The following is a 25,131-nucleotide window of genomic DNA, read 5'->3' as shown; positions in this document are numbered from 1 at the left end:
CTTAAAAAGTACCACATTAACAACAAAAAACAACCCAATCACAAAACGAACAGAAGACCTAAATAGACATTTCTTTGAAGAAGACATATCGATAGCCAGTAGACATGTGAAAAAAAATGCTCAACATTGCTACTTATTAGAGAAATGCAAATCAAAACTACAACGAGTTGCCACCTCATACTGGTCAGAATGGCCATCACTACAAATAGTAAATGATGGAGAACGTGGAGAAAAGTGAACCCTTCTACACTATTCATGGAAATGTAAATTGGCACAGCTACTATGGAGAACAGTATGAAGGCTCCTTAAAAAACTAGAAATAGAGCTGCCAAATAATCTTGCAAGGGCTTCCCTGGTGGCTCAGTGGTAAAGAACTTGCCTGAGAATGCAGGAGATGTGAGTTTGATTCCTGGGTTGGGAAGATCCTCTGGAGAAGGAAATGGCAATGCACTCCAGTATCCTTGCCTGAGAAATTCCATGGACAGCGGAGCCTGGCAAGCTACAGTCCATAGGGTCACAAGTCAGGCATGATTCTAAACAGTAACACTAATATGATCTTGCAGTCCTACTTTTGGGCATATATCTGGAGAAAATTCTAATTCAAAAAGATACATGCACCTCAGTGTTCAAAGCAGCACTGTTTGCAATCACCAAGACATGGAGGCAACCTAAATGTGCATCAGAAGATGAATGGATAAAGAAAATGTGATATATATGTACAATGAAATACTGTTGTTGTTCAGTTGCTCAGTCATGTCTGACTCTTTTCAACCCATTAGATTGCAGCACACTAGGCTTCCCTGTCCTTCACTATCCCAGAGTTTGGTCAAACTCATGTCCGTTGAGTCAGTGATGCCATCCAACCATCTCATCCTCTGTCACCCCCTTCTCCTCCTGCCTTCAGTCTTTCCTAGCATCAGGGTCTTTTCCACTGAGTCTGTTCTTCACATCAGGTGGCCAAATATTGGAGCTTCAGCTTCAGCATCAGTCCTTCCAATGAATATTCAGGACTGATTTCCTTTAGGATTGATGTGTTTTATTTCCTTGCTGTCCAAGGGACTCTCAAGAGTCTTCTCCAACACCACAGTTCAAAAGCATCAATTCTTCAGCACTCAGCTTTCTTTATAGTCCAAGTCTCACATCTGTACATGACTACTGGAAAAACCATAGCTTTGACTATACAGAGCTTTGTTGGCAAAGTGATATCTTTGCTTTTTAATGCACTGTCTAGTTTGTCATAGCTTTCCTTCCAAGGAGCAGGTGTCTTTTAATTTCATGGCTGCAGTGACCATCTGCAGTGATTTTGGAGCCCCCCCAAATAAAATATGTCACTGTTTCTACTTTTTCCCTTTTTATTTGCCATGAAGTGATGAGACTGGATGCCATGATCTTAGTTTTTTGAATGTTGAGTTTTAAGCCAGCTTTTCACTCTCCTCTTTCACCCTCATCAGGAGGCTCTTTAGTTCCTTTTCATTTTCTGCCATTAGAATCGTATCATCTCAGTTCATGTGCTGCTGAAGCTGAGCTTGACGTATTTTGAGCATTACCTTACTAGCATACTCCAGTGTTCTTGCCTGGAGAATCCCAGGGACGGAGGAGCCTGGTGGGCTGGCGTCTATGGGGTCGCACAGAGTTGGACACGACTGAAGCGACTTAGCGGTAGCAGTTACTAGCATGTGAATTGAGCGCAATTGTACAGTAGTTTGAACGTTCTTTGGTATTGTCCTTCTTTGGGATTGGAATGAAAACTGAGCTTTTCCAGTCCTGTGGCCATTGCTGAGTGAGTTCTCCAGATTTGTGGCATATTGAGTGCAGCACTTTTAACAGCTTCGTCTTTTAGAATTTGAAATAGGTCATCTGGGATTCACCTCCACTACCTTTGTTTTAGTAATGCTTCCTAAGGCCCACTTGACTTCACACTTCAGGATATCTGGCTCTAGGCAAATGGCCACACCATCATGGTTATCTGGGTCATTAAGACCTTTCTTATATAGTTCTTCTGTGCATTCTTGCCACTTCTTCTTAATCTCTTTTGCTTCTGTTATGTTTCAGTAATGAAATATTACTGTCATAAAAAAGAATAAAATAATGCCACTCGCAGTGACATGGATGGACCTAGATATTATCATACTAAGTGAAGTAAGTCAGGCAGACAAAGACAAATACTGTAGGATATCACTTATATGTGCAATCTAAAATATGATACAAGGGCTTCCCTAGTGGCTCAGTGCTAAAGAATCTGCCTGCCAATGCAGGAGACATGGATTCGTTCCCTGGCCTGGGATGCTCCCATATGCTGTGAAGCAGCTAAGCCCATGTACTGTAACTACTGAGCCTGTGCTCTAGAGCCGGGAGCTGCAACTGCTGAAGCCCATGTGCCTAGAGCCTGTGCTCTGCAACAAGAGAAGCCACAGCAATGAGAAGCCAGTGTACTGTTAACTGGAGAGTAGTCCCCACTCGCTGCAACTAGAGAAAAAGTCTGTGCAGCAACGAAGATTTAGCACAGCCAAAGGTATAAAATTATTTTAAAAATATGATACAAGTAAACTCATATACAAAACAGAAACAGACTCATAGACGTAGAAAACAAACTTATTACCAAAGAGGAAAAGGGGTAGGGGAGGGATAAATTAGGAGTTTGGGATTAGCAGATCAAACTACTATAATAAAATAACAACAAAAACCTATTAAACAAAAAAGAAAAAATACCACAGTAACTATGACTTGGAGAACTTTTATGAGGGGAAGCAGAGACGTCAACTGGAATGCTTAGACATCCAGGAGAGATGATGGGTTGGTTTGGATCACAAGGTTGCCATACTGATGGAGAGAAACAGTGGATTTGGGTTGTCCTTTGGATGAAGAGTTGAGGCTTTCTGAAGCATGGAGAAAGGAAACAGTGATGTTTTGGGTTTAAACATTTAGGGGGTGGGGGGCCATTTACTGAGATGGAGAGGCTAGAGCAAGAGCAGGTGTAAGATTTGTGTGATGTTTAGGATTTTAAGATATCACAGTACTGTGGTCTGGCAGTTGTACATAAAACTGGGACTGAAGGCAGAGGATGATACTGGAAATTTACATTTGGAGTCATCTGTGTGTGGATGGGAATCAATACCCTGGGATTAGGCCACATGACTTAGGGTGACTTAAAAACTCAAGTCCCTTCAACATTTGGAAGCATCTGTATTTTCCTGTCAGAATTTTCAGAGATTGAGAGTCTGCTGACAGTACCCTGAGCTGCTACTTTTTCTGAGCTCTGATATCGTTTAGGAAGAAGGAAAGAAACTAATGTTTGTTCAAGGTGTGACATATGCTGAGAATTGAGCGTGACACTTTTACTTTATCTCATTGAATCTTTACCATGATTCTTGTCTTTAACATGTGAGGTGACTGGCTCAGAGTCAGCCAAGTTGGCCAGGAGACAATGTGACTGAGAAATGAACCCAGGATTTCAGTGCAGGTCTTTGGGCTTGTTTTTTTATTTTTTTCTTCATTCATGTTTGCAATTGACAGAGTTGCAAAGGAGTGGCAATATTTGCTTTTGCAAATTGCATGTGATTTTAAAATAAATGTAACATGTCACATGTTAATTTTTTTTTCAAAGCAGTGCTTGCTCATGGCAAAGACAAGAAAATTCTTTAACAATACAAAAAAACTCTAAGGTGGGAATTGAAGTACCTTTGTCTCTTCCTGTTTAAGTACCATTTCTTTTCCACAAATTATAGAAAATTTCTAAGACTGTATAACATATTTTTCTGTATGTTACAAAACTCAAGTAGAATTGCCATGCTACAAATATTGCTTTGTAACTTTTTATTCACTTAATAATGTATCTTGGACAGCTTTCTGTTTTGGCAGATCTATGATATTATTTTTAATGACATCATAATGTTTTATGGTTAGCTCATTTATTTAATCAGGCCTCATAGACGTTTAGATGATTTCTGGTTTGTAACAATTTCTGGTTTAAACAATTGCAAACAAGGTGGTAGTGTTCAACCATATAATTTCTATTTCTTGCTTTATTATGCTGGTGTTTATCCAGGATAAAATCCCTGATACTGTAATTGCAAGGTCAAAATGGATATTTATTTTAAATTTAGATAAATATTGCTAAGTTGATTCAAATAATATTACCTAATTTATAATCTTACTATTAGCCCCACAACTTCATCCTCAATATCTTTTTTTTCACATTAAAATTTGTGCTTATCTGGTGAAACACTATTTCACTTTTGACTTTAAGATTTTAACCATGGATACTGTTAAGCATTTTTCTATTTATCAGTCATTTCTTGTGTGAATTGTCTATTCTTATCCTTTTGCTGGTTGATTTGCAGGGACCCTCTCAGATCATTAATATTAATCCTTTTTTCTATTATGTCTCTTTACAAAAGTTTTCTCCTAATTTTTTGCTTATTTTGAATGATGTTTATGGTTTATATAGATATTTTTACATGTAGTTACATTTATCATCCTTTTCCATTAAGGACTTCTATCTTTTGCCAATGTTAAAGAAAGTGTAGAATTCTTACTCTAGAAAAGCTTCCGTAAGGACAGACTGTTATATGGCAAAGCTTATGTCTTAAAACTGTGTAGACCATAGTGACTTCCCTAGTGGCTCAGATGGTAAAGAATCTGCCTGCAATGCAGGAGACCTGGGTCAATACCTGGGTCGGGAAGATCCCCTGGAGAAAGGAGTGGCAACCCACTCCAGTATTCTTGCCTGGGAAATTCCCTTGAACAGAGGAACCTGGCGGACTACAGGCCATGAGATCCCCAAGAGTTGGACACGACTGAGCGACTAACACACACACACACACACACACACACACACACACGATGAAGTAGGTCCTGCATTCCATTGACCTACCAATGTCATGTATGACTCGCCCAGTGTTCTGTGTTTCTGCATTAAGATGTCTGTCAGGTATTCAGCAATTTTCCTGTCTACCTCCTATATTTTCTTGGACCGCAGCTCTTTCTTACCCTTTGGTTATTTCTCACTGACTCCCTTCTTCACCATCAAAATTTTTGCTTCCAGTTTCTCCTTCTTGTCCCTGCCACCATCTTGTTTAATATTTCCTACTCTCTCGATCCATGCTGATACCCTCCCTCCCCTCCCTGATGTTTTTTCTGTCCCTTGTCAATTTCTATGTGCTTCCCAAGATTTACCCCAGCAGTCAGAGGGTAATCACGGACACTTCTCAGCCCCGGTTGTTCTTGCTTGGTGGACACCCTTGTACTGCTGAAGAAGTGTGCAAATGTTTGTGTCCACATGAATGTGCTTGTGTGTTAGTGTGGGCAGTTATTTCTAAATGCAGAGAGACTCAAGGAATCTTGTAATCAGATAGTTTGGGTTTTAATGCTGGCCTTCCTTTTTTTTTTTCTTTCTGGGGTTGGCTATTTAGAAAACTTTATAGCACATCTGCTCCAATTATATATGCAAATTTTGCTTAAGAGAAGTTTTTGGGTTTTTTCATTTTTCTCCCATTTTTAGATTTAAGATCTATAGTGCAGTGATTTGAAATATGGACTAATCAAAATGCCGCTTATTTGTGACAGTTACTCAACAATGTTTACATGGTATTTTAAAAAAGGGAAGCTTTTGATATCAGGACCAAAGTTTGAATGGGGACAGAAAATTGTTGAAAAATTGACCTGCATGGATACTCCTAGGCTTTTTCTTTACCACAGGGAGATCTATTTTTATTTTTATTAGCATGGGTTTTTTTCCCCCCACAAAACCACCTGTCACAGAAATAAAGTGCCTGCTTATATGCCATACAACTCGATTTCCAATTGGCTGTGGCTGGAAGGTGCCAGGCCTGCTTCAGATCAGCAGGTAGTTTCTATGAGCCCCTTAGCCCTCCTGAGAAGGAGACTTTGACCTGAAAGCAGCAAAGGCTTGGGGGTGGGGAAGTGCTTTGTTTTCTAGAGAAAAATGTGATCTCTTCCTCCATTGTCCTTTCTTTGACTTGTAGACAGAAAGCCTTACAGGCTCACAGAAGTAGGACTTCTAAGGACAAAATTAGGGCAGTTTGCATGAAATCAGTTGCTCTTTTTTTCTTTCTTCTGTTTTTGGCAAAAAATAATTGACTCTGTGAACCAGTAGTTAGTGAGAGATATAGAGGCTTGAGTGTAAGAATTTGGAAACTGGTGGGGGTTTAGGAATTTGTTTGCATACAAAGCAGACTTTCCTTTAAAATGAAATTAAAACACAGAAGGTAGGTGGCAAGTGTGTACAGTGACTTTGAGAAATGAATGAGACACTAACAACCTCGACAAATACTTCCTCTACTTTAGTGTGTGTAGCCCACTGTGTACATTTCCTGTTAAGGTATCTTTTTAAAGAGATGACTCTGGATGGGATGTAGGTGAAATCAGATAAAATACGGATGGTCATAAGGCTCAAAATTAAGAACGTACCTCTTCCCCACTTAGCAGCTAATTACAAGTTAGGGTAAGGGCTTCTCTGGTGGCTCAGAGGTAAAGAATCTGCCTTCAGTGCAGAAAATGTGGGAGATGTGGGTTCAATTCCTGTGTCAGGAAGATTCCCTGGAGGAGGAAACGGCAGCTCACTCAAGTGTTCTTGCCTAGGAAATCCCATGGACGGAGGAGCTTGGCAGGCTATATAGTCCATGGGGTCTCAAAAGAGTCAGACACAACCGAGTGACTAACACACAAGTTAGAGCGGATCGGAAATTGTCCTGAGCAGCCCCCAAGGGGACAAAAGGTTATGGAGACATAGTCAGTAATGGTTAGTTGAAAGTCAGAATTTCATATCTTTTAACTCTTGCTTTAACTGGGATGTTTCATATTTTATCAGTAGGGGATGAGACCTTGTGCTGATATCCTAAATACAACTAAGCTAGCAAACCTTTGCTTCTTTCACATACGTGACTCTGAATTAAGTGCTGTGCCTGGGAAACAGATTCACTCCCACTGACCACATGCTCAGTGGGTCTGGTGAGTGGTAATGCTGCCTGGAACTGTGATTTCCGTACTTAAATGGGCCTCAGAATTACCTGGGAGAGCTTTTAAAATACAGATTCTCAAGCAACAAGGATTTCTGGAGACGTGTGTAGCAGTTTGTACAAAGAAAGCCGAGTTTGGGGACCCGTTGCTGCCTTAAGAGAAGCTGGATATGTCTGAGGACCACACTTGACTTCTGTCTCCTAATAGCTGTGTACATTTTGACCCATGTACGCATGCATGCTCAGTTGCTTCAGTCGTGTCCGACTCTTTGCAACCCCATGGACTGTAGCCCACCAGGCTCCTCTGTCCATGGGGATTCTCCAGGCAAGAATACTGGAGTGGGTTACCACACACTCCTCCAGGGAATCTCGCCGACCCAGGGATGGAATGCATGTCTCCTGCGTCTCCTGTGCTGCTGAGGGTTCTTTACCCATGAGCCACTGGGGAAGGCCACATTTTGATCTAACCATCGGTCAAATAACAAGCTAGCATTTCGAAGTTAATGTGTAATATAGTCAACTTTTTATTCTTTTTAACATGCCCAGTAGAGATGCTTTTGTGCTTTGACACGATTTTTCTTGTAGAACTAAGAGAAAATATTTTACTGGCTTTAGGCAAGGTTAAGCCTCACTTAAGTCCCCTTGTCCAGTGTCACCAAGGAAACAACCAAGATTAGAAGTAAGCAATAAATGAAACTGGCTTTCTAGTTACAAAGAACAGATGTGTGTGTGTGTTAGTCTTTCAGTCGTGTCCGACTCTTTGCAACCCCACGAACTGTAGACCGCCCATCTTCTCTGCCCATGGAATTCTCCAGGCAAGAATACTGGAGTGGATTGCCATTCCTTTCTCCAGAGGATCTTCTTGACCCAGGAATCAAACCCTGGTCTCCTGCGTCGCAGGCAGATTCTTTACTGTTTGAGCTACAGGGAAGTCCTACTAAGAATAGATACCAAGGTCTAAATTTTTACTGTGGTAAACAGAGTATTTATAAAGTAATCATAACTACTGTTTGCATACTCTTAGTAAAAAGAAAAACAAGTACATGGCCTAGAACAAGAAAAATTTTAAAACTGTATCAAGCGTTCTTATTATGTTCTTCAGGGGTCAGGCTCGAACTCTGTGTCTTGTGGTGTTTACCTGATCCATGCCACATCCTCCACCTTCATTCCTTATTGTCCTTGTTTTATTGTTATTTTTATATACTACTGACTAGAGTTGTCATTCCCACGTGCTAGATAAAGTTTCCGAAAGCTAGACCTAGTATGTTACAGATTTCTAGTATTTGCTAGAAAGGGTCTAAGGAACCAGGAAAAATAGTCCTTGTTTTCATAAATCATAAAACTGAAGGCAAAGCCATTGGAAAGACTTATCAGTGATGAGCCAGTTTGTGGTCTAGATGGGACTTGAAGGCAGACAGTCCATATGATGAAACAGAATGAGAGTTGCTCTAGGGCCCAGAGCACCTGATTTCAAGCCTGGCTCTGTCATATCCTAGCTTTATGACCTCAGACAGGGTCTTCATTTCTCTGACTCTATAGTAAGAGGCAATTAATTATCTCTACCTACTTCACAGAAACGTTAAGAGGAATAAGTCACATAATGTATGTCAGTGCTCTTAACTCTGGATACACAGTAGAATCCTTGGGAAGTTTAAACAAATCACCAAACAAAACAGATACTCAGTCCAGTCCCATCCTGAGAGATGCTAATTTAACTGATATGTGGTGGGGCTTTGTGATCAGCACTTTTAAGAAGGTCCCCAAGTGATTTTAATGTGCTCCAGGGTGGAGAACCATGAAAGAGCCTTGCTGGATGCCAATGATCTTTATAAACACAGGTCAATATTTACTGTGGCTTGGGAATTTTGCTCCCAGATAGTCCGTACAATGCTGTATCACTAAATAAATGACAGAACAGTATCCATAGTCTTTTATATATATATGTGTGTGTGTGTTATGACAAGCCATATTGTTGAATAGTGACAACAACGTCATTTCTGATCTTATGTTGACATAGAAAACTGTTTACATAGTGGTTGAAGCTAAATTTAGAATTTTAAAATTAATTCATATCCCTCTTCCCCATGGGATAACATTGAAACAAAATGAACAAAACTATATTGTTATGAATTCTTGTTTGTGTTTCATTTGTTTCCCAGGGCTAACAGTTTTAGAATATAAAATAGGTCTTATTGAAAAGGAAGGTATCATGTGAAAGGCTTTAATAAAATAGAAAAAACGTTCTGACATTTGAAAAATTGCTGATTAATTCATTTCATCCTTTCTGTGACCTAAATCCTCCCATATGTATTTATCAGCTTTGCAAACAGATTGACTTTGTGCATTTAGAGTTTGCAAACAAGTTTCAGAATGTTACTGCTAACCAATTAGTTCCTAAAAGCCTTTCAAATAATCTTATCGTCTCCACAGGAGTGATTTAGGCAATGAAAAAAAAAAAGTTTGTTCTTTACTGAGAAGAATCATGACTTAGTAAGAGTGGAGCTCGCCACGGCTGTTCGTAAGCATACTTATTCATGAGCTGATATTAGTTGAGTTTAAGGCCTGATTACTGGAAAGGAAGAGCATTTCCAGTTGAAGCCATTCTCTGTGAGAGCAGTTATATTTTGTATACAGATCATTTTTGAAAATTCATATCTATAGTAAGAGATCCGGATGTTAATCAGCTTTTTTTTTTTTTCTCTTTAAAGTTACTCTAATAGGCTTTTGGATTGAACTAGGCTTTTAGCTTATCGAAAGATAAAATAATATTTGTGAAAGCCAGATCAGCTGTTTGTAGACTCATGGAGCTTAGAGGAAAATGCATTTTGAGGGAAGTAGGATAATCAGCTTTTTTCAGTGAGCCTCTGAAGTCCACACAGCTAGTTAGTGACAGAACCCAAACCAGAGCTCTTTTTGCCAGCCCTCCTTCTGCCCCTAAACCCAGACCAACTGTGTCATCCAGTCCAGCAGCAGGGTGTCTCAGGACTCACTGTGTACCAGGTCCCAAAATATGTCTTGGGTCTGTGCTGAGAACTAAGTATACCCTGTACGTCTGCTCTGATGATTTTAGGAAATCTCCCTTTTCCTCCCTTTGATAGAAGCATTACCTGCATTATTTGGCACCTTTTCCACATAGAAATGAAATTGTTTTCAGAAACGAATCCCTTTCAGCCACACAGCTTTACTCTGATCGGTGGAAGCTGGCAAGAAATCAATTCACATTTCTTGTGTAGCTTTTGGCTGAAAAGATTCTATTGTAGAGGATCTGGCCTTTTTTTTTTTTTTTGCCTGCTAATGCAGTTTGTTGATCAGTGTCCCAGAATAGATGTGTTTACAAAAGAGCGCAAGTGATATTTTTGTGTGTCCTCAACACAGACATGGCCATGAGCCTGTGTGCGAGAGACTGTCTCAAGGTGACCTTTGGAGCAGAGAACGAGCAGGGCACCAGGTGAGCTCATTACTGTTGGAGGGGATTTTGCTTCTTGGCCTTTCAGAGAACAGAGCTAGGAAATACATGCAGCTCCACACACACACAAACATACAAATACATACACAAATGCTTGTGTCTCTGTGTATATGATTTTGTTCACTTTTTGTGTTTGTTTTGTCTTGCACTCCTCTCATTCTTATTGATTTAATTTTGAACATGTAGGATCCTACGAGGGGTGTCACTCCTTTTTTTCCCCTCATCACTCAATTCTCTTCCACCCTTATAGGTAACCACCTTCACTGTTTCCTGGGTTATCCTTCCTGTATTTCTTTTTGTAATGATGAACAATATTTATATATTTAAAAATTCATATGCTTTCTGTTACACAAGAAGTAGCATACTATAAATTATATATGCTTGTTTATACTTTGCCTTTTTCACTTATAATTTTAATGTATATAAATTATATCTCAAAGCTATTAAAAGTCACTATCAGCTGGCATGTATGGCATTCCTAACACAATGTGATTTTCTCTGATTTGACCTTGGCTTAAAGAATGAAACCCATTTGGATGCCGTGTAGACTAAGTGGAAATGTTTGGAATCTGCCCTCAAATGATTCTATTATGATACTTTAAATTGGAAGTATATTTTTTAACAGCATTTTCTGCTTGAGGGACTTAGTGAACTGATAACCCCTGAAGAAAGTTACTTAATATTTTAAACTGACTGTGGCAGAAATGATTGATTTAATCCCTCTAAAGAGTTGAATTCTAAAGGACCTTATAGACCACTTTGCTATGCCTTTTATTTTACAGATGAGACTCAGAGAGCTTTAAAACTCTAATTATGTAATAAAGTTAGAAATGCAGTCCTCGACTTATCGGTTCTACTCTTTAAATATTTATACTATTCTGTTAGGCAGTGATTAAAATGATAATTATTAAGACTCTGTAGAAACATGGAAAGCTGTTTATAATACAAATAAAAAAAAGAGCAGCAGGCCAAATGGCTTAAATATCATGACTGCAACCAATATGACAAATTTGTGTTCATATTGAGGTCTGGAGCATAACAGACAAAAACAATATATGTGTTATGTAATGGGTTAAAGGGCATTTCTCCCTTAATGTTCTTGAACATTGCGGCATTGTATCCAACTAAACTTCTTTTCTAAAAATATTAAAGCTACCACAGGGAGAATGTGAGATCAAAGAGATTGTTGGTAGCTGCCTGAATCTGTCACCTGTGTTTGCACTTTTCCTAAGATACTTTCCAGCACTGGAAATGTGTGATGAGGTTCTATTATCCTATGCCTCTGACACTCTTCCATTGTTTACCCGCCCCTGGAATTTTGCCTTTATTCCCTTGTTTCTCACCCTGTTTTATGGAACCTACTGACCCAGCATAGCTGGCGAATGACTTTTATAGCAGGTAGTACCTACTGTTACCCATCTCAACTGAATGCAGAACATAAAGAAATTATGCTGACCCTTAAGTAATTTAGGGCTTCCCTGGTGGCTCAGATGGAAAAGAATCTGCCTGCAATGCAGGAGACCTGAGTTTGATTCCTGGGTCAGGAAGATCCCCTGGAGGAGGGCATGACGACCCACTCTAATATTCTTGCCTGCAGAATTCCATGGACAGGGGAACCTGGAAGGCTAAATACAGTCCATGGGGTTGCAAATAGTCAGACATGACTGAGCGACTAATACTTAAATAATTTAGATAACACTGGGACAATATTTTGTCTCTAACAAGGGTGATTATTACCCAGTGGAATGAGTTGCAAAGATTGAGGGTGCTCCTTCTCTGGTTAGCTGTAAAACTCCAAAGGACCGTCTACTATCAGGTTTGAAGAATGGAGCAATAGGTTTAGATGACTTTCAATCTGGTCAAAAAACAATTTCAGAAATCAGAGCACTCATTCATGGATTCGCCTATCGTGTGGCTGTGATGCCTGAAAAGCAGCCATAAAGAAAAGAAAGTACTGTGCCATGATGAGCCTGCCTCAGTTCTTTGTGGCTTTGGACCCTGCCCTCTGTAAGAATTCTATTTCTGGTCAGAGTTGCCACATTAGCTTAAGCTTCATCTAAATGCAAGTTCACTAGACTTGTTTTTTTCAGGTTGACTCTAACAATATGTTTGTGTGTGTATGCTAGAGAACATCACAGGGAAAGCATAAAGCAGCTACATATACAATTTAAGCAGCACTTTGTTTCAGACCCTAGCTTGGCCAAGAACGTTTGGATCATATATACTAGTTCACGGCAGTGGATAATGCTAGGGTTTCAGCCCATGACTGGCCCATATCGCTAGTGTGATAAATGTGAAGCTAGTAAATATTTAATATACTATTCAAACACACTCTCTCTCTAACGGTTTGGGTCTCATTTTCTAAAATGTTCGGATTTCTTTGGACGATGCTTGCTAAGTGGTACGTGGTGTTAGCTCAACTAACTGATTAAACTTTTATGTCACTGTGCTTTTCCTGTTAAAAAGTTGAGAATATTATATCCATAATGGTTTTATTTCAGGGAAAAGAAATGGGACTGTGAAGAGTCCAGGGAAAGAAGAGGCAGAGTGAACACACTGTCTGATATACAGACAGTCCTTCCTAGAGGTCTGCAGTCCTCACTTTAGGTCTTTGGTGATACAGTTAAATCAACTTTCTGTTCAGGCATAAGCAGTTCATTTTATTCTCCTTTCCCAAGCAGACATCTTCCTGAATTATAACTTTTATGCCCCCTCTCTTTTGCTTGGAAATATCTAGTGAATCTGTTTTTGCCATTGTATTTAAATCTTAGGTGAGGCGTTCCTACCTCTATACATCTAGTCTTATCTGACCCCAAAAATCAAATATCCTGTTATAATACCCTTTTAGGACACTGCATCCTTTCCTATCCTCTGATTAAACCCATACTCTTTCCTGTCCTCAAGGCTCCACTGACACTGTTTTATTACCACCTTCTCCCTACCCCCACATGCTGTATTCTCTTTTTGCTATGGACTTCCATATATTTTTGTCATGGCATTTCAGTTCAGTTCAGTCGCTCAGTCGTGTCCGACTCTTTGTGACCCTATGAATTGCAGCACGCCAGGCCTCCCTGTCCATCACCAACTCCCGGAGTCTACCCAAACCCATGTTCATCGAGTCGGTGATGCCATCCAACCATCTCATCCTCTGTCGTCCCCTTCTCCTCCCGCCCCTAATCCTACCCAGCATTAGGGTCTTTTCCAATGAGTCAACCCTTCGCATGAGGTGGCCAAAGTATTGGAGTTTCAGCTTCAACATCAGACCTTCCAATGAACACCCAGGATTGATCTCCTTTAGGATGGATTGATTGGATCTCCTTGCAGTCCAAGGGACTCTCAAGAGTCTACTCCAACACCACAGTTCAAAAGCATCAATTCTTCTGCGCTCAGCTTTCTTCACCGTCCAACTCTCACATCCATACACGACCACTGGAAAAACCATAGCCTTGACTAGACGGACTTTTGTTGGCAAAGTAATGTCTCTGCTTTTAAATATGCTATCTAGGTTGGCCATAACCTTCCTTCCAAGGAGTAAGCGTCTTTTAATTTCATGGCTGCAGTCACCATCAGCAGTGATTCTGGAGCCCAAAAAAATAAAGTCTGACACTGTTTCCACTATTTCCCCATCTATTTCCCATGGAGTGATGGGACCACATGCCATGATCTTAGTTTTCTGAACGTTGAGCTTTAAGCCAACTTTTTCACTCTCCTCCTTCACCTTCATCAAGAGGCTCTTTAGTTCTTCTTCACTCTCTACCATAAGGGTGGTGTCATCCGCATATCTGAGGTTATTGATATTTCTCCAGGCAATCTTGATTCCAGCTTGTGTTTCTTCCAGCCCAGCGTTTCTCATGATGTACTCTGCATATAAGTTAAACAAGCAGGGTGACAATATACAGCCTTGACGTACTCCTTTTCCTATTTGGAACCAGTCTGTTGTTCCATGTCCAGTTCTAACTGTTGCTTCCTGACCTGCTTACAGGTTTCTCAAGAGACAGGTCAGATGGTCTGGTACTCCCATCTCTTTCAGAATTTTCCACAGTTTATTGTGATCCACACAGTCAAAGGCTATGGCATAGTCAATAAAGCAGAAATAGCATTCATGGCATTTATTTTTAAAAATATCAATAATAAGACTGTAATAATAGCTACCATTTATAGTGTTTATTTTGTGCCAGGCACTGCTTTTGGTACTTTACATGGATTAACTCATTCAGTCTTCAACAACATTTCAAGGGGTGAGTAACATTATTCCCATTTTATAGACAAAAACGTGGAGGCATGTTGTTGTTCAGTTGCTGAACAAGTTATGTCCAACTCTTTTGCGACCCTATGAACTGTAGCATGCCAGGCTTGTCTGTCTTCCACTATCTCCCAGAGTTTGCTCAGATTCATGTTCACTGAATCTGTGATGCTATCTAACCATCTCATCTTCTGCTGCTCCCTTCTTCTGTCTTCAATCTTTCCAGTCATCAGGGATTTTTCCAATGAGTCGCTTCTTCACATCAGGTGGCCAAAGTATTGGAGCTTCAGCATCAGTCCTTCCAATGATATTCAGAGTTGATTTTCTTTAGGATTGACTGGTTGGATCTCTTTGCAGTCCAAGGGACTCTCAAGAGTCTTCTCTAGCACCACAGAAAAAATTGAAAGGATCAATTCTTTGGTGCTCAGTCTTCTTTGTGGTTCAACTCTCGCCTCTGTACATGACTGCTGGAAAAACCATAGCTTTGACTAGACAGACCTTTGTCTGCAAGGGATGTCTTTGCTTTTTAATACGCTGTCTAGGTTTGTCGTAGCTTTCCTTCCAAAAAGCAAGGGTCTTTTAATTTCATGGCTGCAGTTACCATCTGCAGTGATTTTTGGAGCCCATGAAAAGAAAATCTGTCACTGCTTCCACCTTTTTCCCCATCTATTTGCCATGAAGTGATGCGGTTGGATGCCATGATCTTAGTTTTTTGAATGTTGAGTTTTAAGCCAGCTTTTTCACTCTCCTCTTTCACCTTCAACAAAAGGCTCTTTAGTTCCTCTTCACTTTGTGCCATTAGAGTGGTGTCATCTGCATATCTGAGGTTGTTGATATTTGTCCTGGCAATCTTGATTCTAGCTTGTGATTCATCCAGCCCATCATTTTGCATGGTGTACTCTGCATACAATTTAAATAAGCTGGGTGATAATACACAGCCTTAACATACTCCCTTCCCAATTTGGAACCAATCAGTTGTTTGGTGTCTGGTTCTAACTATTGCTTCTTGACCTGCATACAGGTTTCTCAGGAGGCAGGTAGGGTGGTCTGGTATTCCTATCCCTTTCAGAATTTTCCACAGTTTGTTGTGATCCACACAAAGGCTTTAGCATAGTCGATGAAGCAGAAGTAGATGTTTTTTTGGGAATTCTCTTGCTTTTTCTGTGATCCAACAGATGTTGGCAATTTGAGCTCTGGTTCCTCAGCCTCTTTGAAACTCAGCTAACATATCCAGAAGTCCTTGTTTCATGTACTGCTGAAGCTTAGGTTGAAGGATTTTGAGTATAACCTCACTAGCATGTGAACTGAGCATCACTGTACAGGGGTTGGAACATTCTTTGGCATTGCCCTTCTTTGGGATTGGAATGAAAACTGACTCTTTCTAGTCCTGTGGCCACTGCTGTGTTTTCCAAATTTGCTGGCGTAACTAAGTGCAGCACTTTCACAGCATCATCTTTTAGGATTTGAAATAGCTCAGCTGGAATTCCATCACCTCCACTCGCTTTGTTCATAGTGATGCTTCCTAAGGTCCACTTGACTTCACACTCCAGGATGTCCAGCTGTAGGTGAGTTACCACACCATTGTGATTATCCAGGTCATCAAGACCTTTCTTGTACAGTTCTTCTCTGTATTCTTGCCACCTCTTAATATCTTCTGCTTCTTATGGGTCCTTATTGTTTCTGTCCTTTATTGTGCCCATTCTTGCATGAAATGTTCCCTTGGTATCTCTAATTTTCTCGAAGAGATCTCTAGTCTTTCCCATTCTGTTATTTTCCTCTATTTCTTTGCATTGTTCATGTAAGAAGGCCTTCTCATCTCTTGTTGCTGTTCTCTGGAACTCTGCTTTAAGTTGGGTATATCTTTCCTTTTCTCCTTTGCCTTTTACTTCTCTTCTTTTCTCAGCTATTTGTAAGGCTCCTCAGACAACCACTTTGCCTTGTTGCATTTCTTTTTCTTGGGGATGGTTTTGGTCACCATCTCCTGTACAAAGTTATGAACCTCCATCCATAGTTCTTCCTGTACTCTGTCTACCAGATCTCATCCCTTGAATCTATTCACCACCTCTACTGTATAATCATAAAGGATTTGATTTAGGTCATACCTGAATGGTCTAGTGCTTTTCCCTACTTCAATTTAAGTCTGAATTGTAAAAAGGAGCTTCTGATTTGAGCCACAGTCAGCTCCAGGTCTTGTTTTTACTTATTGTATAGAGCTTCTCCATCTTTGCCTACAAAGAATATTATCAATCTGATTTCAGTACTGACCATCTGGTGATGGCCATGTGTAGAGTTGTCTCTTGTGTTGTTGGAAGAGGGTGTTTGCTATGACAAACACCCTTGACAAAACTCTGTTAGCCTTTTCCCTGCTTCATTTTGTACTCCAAGGCCAAACTTACCTGCTATTCCCAGTATCCTTAGACTTCCTACTTTTGCATTCCAATTTCCTGTGCTGAAAAGGACATCTTTTTTTTTCTTTTTTGGTGTTCTAGAAGGTGTTGTTGGTCTTCAAAGAAATGGTTAATTTCAGCTTCTTCAGCACTAGTGGTTGGGGCATCGACTTGGATTACTGTGGTGTTGCATGGTTTGCCTTGCAAACAAACAAATCATTCTCTCATTTTTGAGACTGCACCCAAGTACTGCATTTCGGACTCTTTTTTTGACTATGAAGTTTACTCCATTTCTTTTAAGAGTAGTAAATATAATGACATCTGAATTAAATTTGCCCATTCCTGTCCATTTTAGTTTACTGATTCCCAAGATGTTGATGTTAACTCTTGCCATCTCCTGCTTGACCACGTCCTATTTACCTTGATTCATGGACCTAACATTCTAGGTTCCTATGCGATAGTTCTTTACAGCATTGGACTTTATTTTCACCACCAGACACATCCATAACTGAGAGTCATTCCTGCTTTGGCCCAGCCTCTTCATTCTTTCTGGAACTATTAGTAATTGCCCTCTGCTGTTTTCCGGTAGCATATTGGACACCTTCTGACCTGGAGGACCCATCTTCTGACATCGTATCTTTTTGTCTTTTTATACTGTCCCTAGGGTTCCCTGTGGCAAGCATGCTGGAGGGTTGCCATTAACTCTTCCAGTGGACCACAGTTTGTCAGAACTCTCCACTATGACTCTTCCATCTTGGGTGGCCCTGCACAGCAGGGCTCAGAGCTTCACTGATTTACCCTTGCCCCTTTGCCATGATAAGGCTGCAATTCATGAAGGGGCATGGAGGCACTGAGGGATAAAATAATGAACCTAAGCTCATACAAGCAAGTGGAAGATTTGGAATTCTGTCCCAGGCTGTCTGGATTGAAATTGTGTTCTTAACCACAGTTCTAAACTACTATTTGTAAGTTATCTTTCTAGAGGTTTCATTCTTTTAAAATTTAACTCTTTAAGTCAAAGTCTCCTTGTTCTCTGCTTTACCTCATTATATAAATCTGTGCCTAGAGCAGGAGTGACTCTGTAAATACCTATTTATTGATGTGACCTGATGTCAGAGGTCAAAGAAATTCTAATAGATTTTTCTGGGAGTTTTGACTTGCTTGGTTAGACTTGATGATTTTATCTTGATAAACTGACTGTTTTCTGTTCTCCCTCTAACTGTTGGTATGAGATGGTCAGGGTGACTGTTAAGAATTTAAATCCATGACATTTATTACCTAAATGAATGGTGCTAAGTGGTGGGTAAATTTACTAATGTGTGTGAAATCAAATCTCAAATTTTGTTCTGTGCTTCAAAGTAAACATTTTAAATTTGCATGTTTTTTTCTTCAGTTCAGTTCAGTTGCTCAGTCGTGTCTGACTCTTTGCAACCCCATGAATCGCAGCACGCCAGGCCTCCCTGTCCATCACCAACTCCCGGAGTCCACACAAACCCATGTCCATCGAGTTGGAGATGCCATCCAGCCATCTCATCCTCTGTCGTCCCCTCCTCCTCCTGCCCCCAATCCTTCCCAGCATTAAGGTCTTTTCCAATGAGTCAGCTCTTCGCATGAGGTGGCCAAAGTATTGGAGTTTCAGCTTCAACATCAGTCCTTCCAGTGAACACCCAGATACTGATCTCCTTTAGGATGGACTGGTTGGATCTCCTTGCAGTCCAACGGACTCTCAAGAGTCTTCTCCAACACCACAGTTCAAAAGCATCAATTCTTCTGCGCTCAGCTTTCTTCACCGTCCAACTCTCACATCCATACATGACCACTGGAAAAACCATAGCCTTGACTAGACGGACTTTTCTTGGCAAAGGAATGTCTCTGCTTTTAAATATGCTATCTAGGTTGGTCATAACCTTCCTTCCAAGGAGCAAGTGTCTTTTAATTTCATGGCTGCAATCACCATCTGCAGTGATTTTGGAGCCCAGAAAAATAAAGTCTGACACTGTTTCCACTGTTTCCCTATCTATTTCCCATGAAGTGATGGGACTAGATGCCATGATCTTATTTTTCTGAACATTGAGCTTTAAGCCAACTTTTTCACTCTCCTCTTTCACCTTCATCAAGAGGCTCTTTAGTTCTTCTTCGCTTTCTGCCATAAGGATGGTGTCATCTGCATATCTGAGGTTATTGATATTTCTCCCGGCAATCTTGATTGCAACTTGTGTTTCTTCCAGCCCAGCATTTCTCATGATGTACTGTGCATATAAGTTAAATAAGCAGGGTGACAATATACAGCCTTGACGTACTCCTTTTCCTATTTGGAACCAGTCTGTTGTTCCATGTCCAGTTCTAACTGTTGCTTCCTGACCTGCATACAGGTTTCTCAAGAGACAGGTCAGATGGTCTGGTATTCCCATCTCTTTAAGAACGTTCCACAGTTTATTGTGATCCACACAGTCAAAGGCTTTGGCATAGTTTTTTTCTTAAGCAGTATTTTATTACTTGCATATTTGATATGTCAGATCAAAGGAGTAAGAGCAACCTGTACTTCACCTTTCTTACAATATCAAGTCCTACAAATATATTTAATTTTGCACAGTTTTTCCTTGATTTTTTGGGGGGAAGAAAAGGCTCTTCATGGGGCAAATGGTCAAAGTTGGTTATGTTAAAGTTATTTTGAGAACTCTGTGCATACTGTGTTAAGCTCTGGGACCAAATTCTTTCCTATTTAGTATAATGACAAGTTAGCCAAAGAAGCTGAAGTCTAACATTGAAGTTTTGCTTACTATGTTTCTTTTATCTAACAGCATGCTGCTTGATAAGGTAGGCGCTCAGAGCTAGTTGTTTCTGGTCCTCTAATGGTTACATCTGTGCCTGTGTGTTAGTCAGTGAAGCAGAAGCAGTTTCTGGCTGAGGCAATGAGAAAAGGGCATTTAGAAGAGTATTGTATAACTTGGAGAGCCAAGGGGGAAAACTGAATAATTTGCCAGCTTTAGGAAGGATAACTGTGACAATTGTAACATCTTGAATGTCCAACCAGGAGCATCTCTGAAGTTTTGGCCTTTGAAATGACTCAGTTCCGTTTTCATTCAGTGCTCTACTCAGAATTTCTGTTTCTTGGAAGGGAGCCAGATTTGTTCTCCACTTAAGCCAGGTGCTCATTTCTTGCTTGGGATGGTTGACAGGTCACTGTAGGCACATAAGATGGGAAAATAAGTATTTCCAAAGGAAATGTGAGCACCATTAACAAAGAAAAGGAAATGGACATCAACAAAAGATGCTCACTGCCATCAAGTTTCATTTCAAAACAGAGAGTTTAAATGAAAGCATTAACTTGGATAATAAGTGAGTTGGATTTTACCTGAGTTCAATCACCAAGTTATTTCTCTACTTAGAAAATCCTGGCAGCCAAATTCCTTAACAAATATTTTATATTTGTGTAAACTTGATTTTTTTTTTCTGACCACATTTTAAAATGTTTACTTTGCTGTTTTCAAGCATACACAAAATTATAATGTGAACCCATATGCAACTTCAACAATTGTTGAAACATTTTGCCATTCATGTTTTTGTTAATTGCATTTGGAAGCATTAACATAAGATGATTTTATAGTTGGCTATATAAAAGCTCACGAGATTTAACATTAAGTCTGAAACTTGCTTTATGAATGTATATTCAAGTATCAAATTATTGTTGGTCTTATACCAAAAAGCATGTTGCCAGTTAGAAAAAAAGATATTCTGTTCAATGGTCATGCATTGTTTATCTAGAAGTAGACTTTTATTTCCATCAGTGAGGCTTTTTTCTGGCTTAAGCCTGATAAATCAATTCTTCAACAGCTCTGTTTTCAGGTTACCTCTTCTGAATTTGTCTTCTGGCTCTTGGAGGCTTTAGGGTGTGAATTGGAGGTTTCATTCAACAATGTCTCTGCACAGCAGAATGTACATGAACTATGTGAGAACTGACTGTGCTCCAATCTCGTTTGCAGTTGAAAGATGCATGAGCGTAATGCAGTCTGGGACACAGATGATCAAGCTGAAGCGTGGGACCAAGGGGCTCGTCCGGCTCTTTTACCTGGATGAACACCGGACCCGCCTCCGATGGAGACCCTCTAGGAAGAGTGAGAAGGCAAAAAGTAAGACTAGCTTTTGAATTCTTGACGTGACTTGACCCAGTAACGCGTGGCTTCTATTGGATGGGCTCTGTGGAAGTTGTAGCTTGGTAAAACTTTCATATTTTTACAAGTTTTAGGGGGTCAGTGGTAGAGAATGTGCAGAGACAGAATAAGTGATGACCACTTTTGCTTTTGTTAATTCGTCAGGAACTTTAAATCCATAAAAAGTTTTCTTATCCACTAGTGCTGTTGAAGGTAATATTTATCCTATGTTGAAGACATGTTGTATTCAGTTGGGATATGAGGTTTTATAGCTTGAGGCCTTTTATTTTCCTATAAAAAAGTGAAGCTAGTCATAAATCCAATAGGATTAAACTATTTTGATATATTCTGTGCACAGTTAACTGATGAATGGATTAACAAAATTGTTTCAATGATATCAAGTAAAATAGCTTTGCTCTGCCTCCTCTCCCAATCCTACACTCAGTTTCAAGTCCATGCTGAGTCCCGTGGAGCATCTCTCTCATCTGCTCCTTCCTCCTGTTTTCACAGGGACCTCCTTCATCAAGGTTCTCTGTCTTTCTGGTGGCCTATTGCAATGTCTCCTAACCAAGCTCCATTCCCTAGTTTCTTCTGCCCTGACCAGTGAAAATGCTTTCCTCTTCATGTCACAGATGACCTCCACTAAATTAGGCTTACGTGATATACAAATTTATTCTCACTTTACAAGAAACCCAGAGACTTGCTGGCTCCAGCTGTGGGAAGTTGAGCCTCTAATTCTGTCTCTCTGAGCGCTCTTGGCTCTCTCCCTTCTGCACTAACATTGTAATTGAGGCAGCAGCAACATGGCTTCACAATTGATAGGCTTCAAGAAGATGCAGAAAAGGGACCTTCTCTTCCAGTGCTTCCATTTCAAGAGGGAAGAGCCCCATTCCCCACCCTTCCCTCAAGCAGAATGCGTGTCTCCTTGGTTACAAGTGGGTTATGCTTCCACACCTAAAGCCATTATAGGAGACAGGAGTGGGGCCACCCCACTGGCTTAGCCACACGGGAACTTGCCCTGCAATGGTCAGAGGCTCATTTCCCCATGAGTGGAAAGAAAGAAAAATTGGGACTTGCCATTAAGGCAGAGCAGAGGCATGGATGGTGTTTATGGGCAATCAGTAGGATTACAACTTTCTGATTCATGCCCCCAAACAGGCAAGTGAACAAACAGAACCTAATGTTTAATCCAAAGTAATCCTCTCTGCAAGTGTTCCCCTGACCCGAACCTGCAGTGTTGCTCCACCGGCTAAATAATGCTAATCTCTGCTCTGTCACTCCAGCTCCTCATAATCTAGCCTCTACCTGCCTTTCCAGCTTTGTCTCCTGTTACTCTCCTTCCTGAGCTTTTCAGTCCAGCATCTCTGGAGTGGGGCTAATGTTTCTGTATCTTTATGCCTCTTTTGCCTGATTGCCCATCTTGTTTTCCCCTCTACCTCTCAAGCCCCACTCTGCCTTCATCCTTATAGCTTTCTCTCTATGAATCCAAATCACATTTAGCTATGCTATTTGGTTGCCATCAAATGTTTTTTCCCTTCAATTTTTAACTGCTGTCATATGCATATTGTAAAACATCAGAGTCGGCTCTAGGTCTTTGTATGTTTTCCTTGCATAAATGTGTAAACTATACATTTGATATATTTACATCCCCCTTTCTACCAGTCTTCTTGCCCTGCTGGGCTTATTTGTCTTTCTATCATAAATTTTAACACTTCCTGACCCAGTGCTTGGGAGGGTATTGTCTGAATGCCCAGGAGGGTAAAGTAGTACATGGAGAAGCTTACTAACAGGAAATGATAAAGCTTGTATTGCACATTTGGACTTTTCAATTGTCTGGACAATCCACAGATGATTAATTTTATTTTTAAATCTTAAGATGATTTTACTTTCTTAATCTACACACATATCTTCACCTGCCAGGTAACTGTGCATCTCACTTTCCTCACAGTACTTATTGACTCCATTTACAAAGTCACCGAGGGTCGGCAGTCTGAGATATTCCACAGACAGGCTGAGGGGAACTTTGATCCCAGCTGCTGCTTCACCATCTACCATGGCAACCACATGGAGTCCCTGGACCTCATCACCTCCAACCCCGAGGAGGCCCGTACCTGGATCACAGGCCTCAAGTACCTCATGGCTGGCATCAGTGATGAAGATTCCCTCGCCAAAAGGCAGAGGACCCACGACCAATATCCTCCCTGGAACTTTAATTCTGCACTCTGTATGTGTCTGTGTGTCTGTATGTGGATTAGACTATACTTTTCCCCATAATTTTGAGGCTAAAACCCACTTTTCTTGCTATCTTTTTCTTTACCCTTAGCACCTTTCTGCCCCCTCCTCACCCCCACCCCAAGTAAATGAATGTGTAGAACATGTAGAAACTTAAGCTTATGTGAACTTAGGAGCAGACTTCTATGGAGGAGACTAGATTTAGCTTCATAATCTGCTAGGTCTCGAAATGCAGCATAAAGTTTCCTAAGAGAGATGAGTTAATGAGCAAAATGTTTATTTGAGTTAGAGGAAATCCCACTTTGTTATAGAGTCAGTCTAGTTTAACAAACATCTTTTTTTCGTTTTTCAAATTCATATATTTTATCACAAACTTCCTAGGCAGTGCAGTGGTAAAGAGTCTGCCTGCCAATGCAGGAGACACAGGAGTCTCAGGTTTGATCCCTGGGTCAGGTAGATCCCCTGGAGAAGGACATGGCCACCCACTCCAGTATTCTTGCCTGGAAAATTCCATGGATAGAGAAGCCTGGTGGCTACAATGCATGGGGTCATAAAGAGTCGGTCACGACTGAGCATCCGAGCGCATACATATTACAAAACACTTTTTTGAGTTCCAATTATATACCAGCTGTTAAGTTCTTTCCTGCTTTTTCTCTCTTCTTAATTTATAGTTTGGAATCTGAACTGATTGATCCTCAAGGGGAAGTTATTTTTTACTTACTTATATTTACCCTGTCTAAATTGTTCAAGAAACTGGAGTTTCTTGATTAAAATTCTGATTCTCATTCTTGATTAAACCCATTCTTTGGTCCTGGAGCACTGACAGGATAAATGATTAATGTGCTTAGTCTGCAGGCACCTCTTCTGCTGGGATCACCTGGACACGTAACATTCATGGCCTTTCTGGCCTCAGTTTCCTTATCTGTAAAGTGAGGGTGTTAGACTCATTGACTGCTTTGGCTCCCTTCTTCACATTTTAAATGGTCTTAAAATACATGTTTCCCCCTCACCCCTGTAGGAATTAGTACTACTTTCTTGCTGGCATTGGAATGTGCACCCTAATTTTTTTCCAGAGTAGTGGTAAATTTGTGCTGCTTGAGCTATAATCCTCACCCAGGGTACTGTTGAAGCAGGGTGGAAATATTCAACCCATGAAAGGATGTTGACAGTGCAAAGGTCTAAGCTGATGAGCCATGATGTTTTCATCAATATTCACAGCATGCAGGTAAATCCGACTGGGATTCATAAGTGAACAAAACATAAACATAACAATTAACTTTGTATGCTTTTTGTCTGTTAGTTTGGTTCTTAACTCCTTTACATTTGATAAAAAACCAAATACTAAATGCTTCCTGGTGCAAGACACAGAACCATTCTAGCAGTGCCTCAGACAATAAAGAATATTCATTTTCTCATGAACAAGAAACCTGAGGTAGAGTTAATTCAGTGGCTCAGTAATGTCATTAGAAGAGATCTAGTTTCTGCCATTCTCAGCATTTTGGCTTGGTCCATTAACTGGCTACCCTTTGGTCTAAGAGAATTGTAACAGCTCCAAACACAGAGAAACCCTGCCCAGAGGGAGCAAAGTTTCTTCTCATAAACCTCCCCCTCCTTTTTTTTTAGGAGTAAAGAAAAACTTCCCAGGAGTTTCACAGAAGACTACCTCTCATCATTG

At 40.4% G+C, this 25,131-nt stretch overlaps 1 protein-coding gene across 1 annotated transcript in view; it reads left to right on the top strand.

Moving 5' to 3' along the window:
• Nucleotides 1-25,131, top strand: part of PLCH1 (phospholipase C eta 1) — a 247,135-nt gene that overhangs the window by 120,622 nt on the left and 101,382 nt on the right. The window contains exons 4-5 of the mRNA XM_081570572.1: nt 21,057-21,203; nt 23,173-23,415. Coding sequence (XP_081426698.1) covers nt 21,057-21,203; nt 23,173-23,415 — 390 coding nt within the window. The remainder of the gene's footprint in view (nt 1-21,056; nt 21,204-23,172; nt 23,416-25,131) is intronic.

Source organism: Giraffa tippelskirchi, chromosome 2, assembly GCF_054371585.1.
Source record: "Giraffa tippelskirchi isolate mGirTip1 chromosome 2, T2T-mGirTip1v1.2.pri, whole genome shotgun sequence".
NCBI lineage: Eukaryota > Metazoa > Chordata > Mammalia > Artiodactyla > Giraffidae > Giraffa > Giraffa tippelskirchi.
The sequence above is the reverse complement of the archived record's forward strand: the minus strand, read 5'-3'. Positions and strand labels throughout refer to the sequence as shown.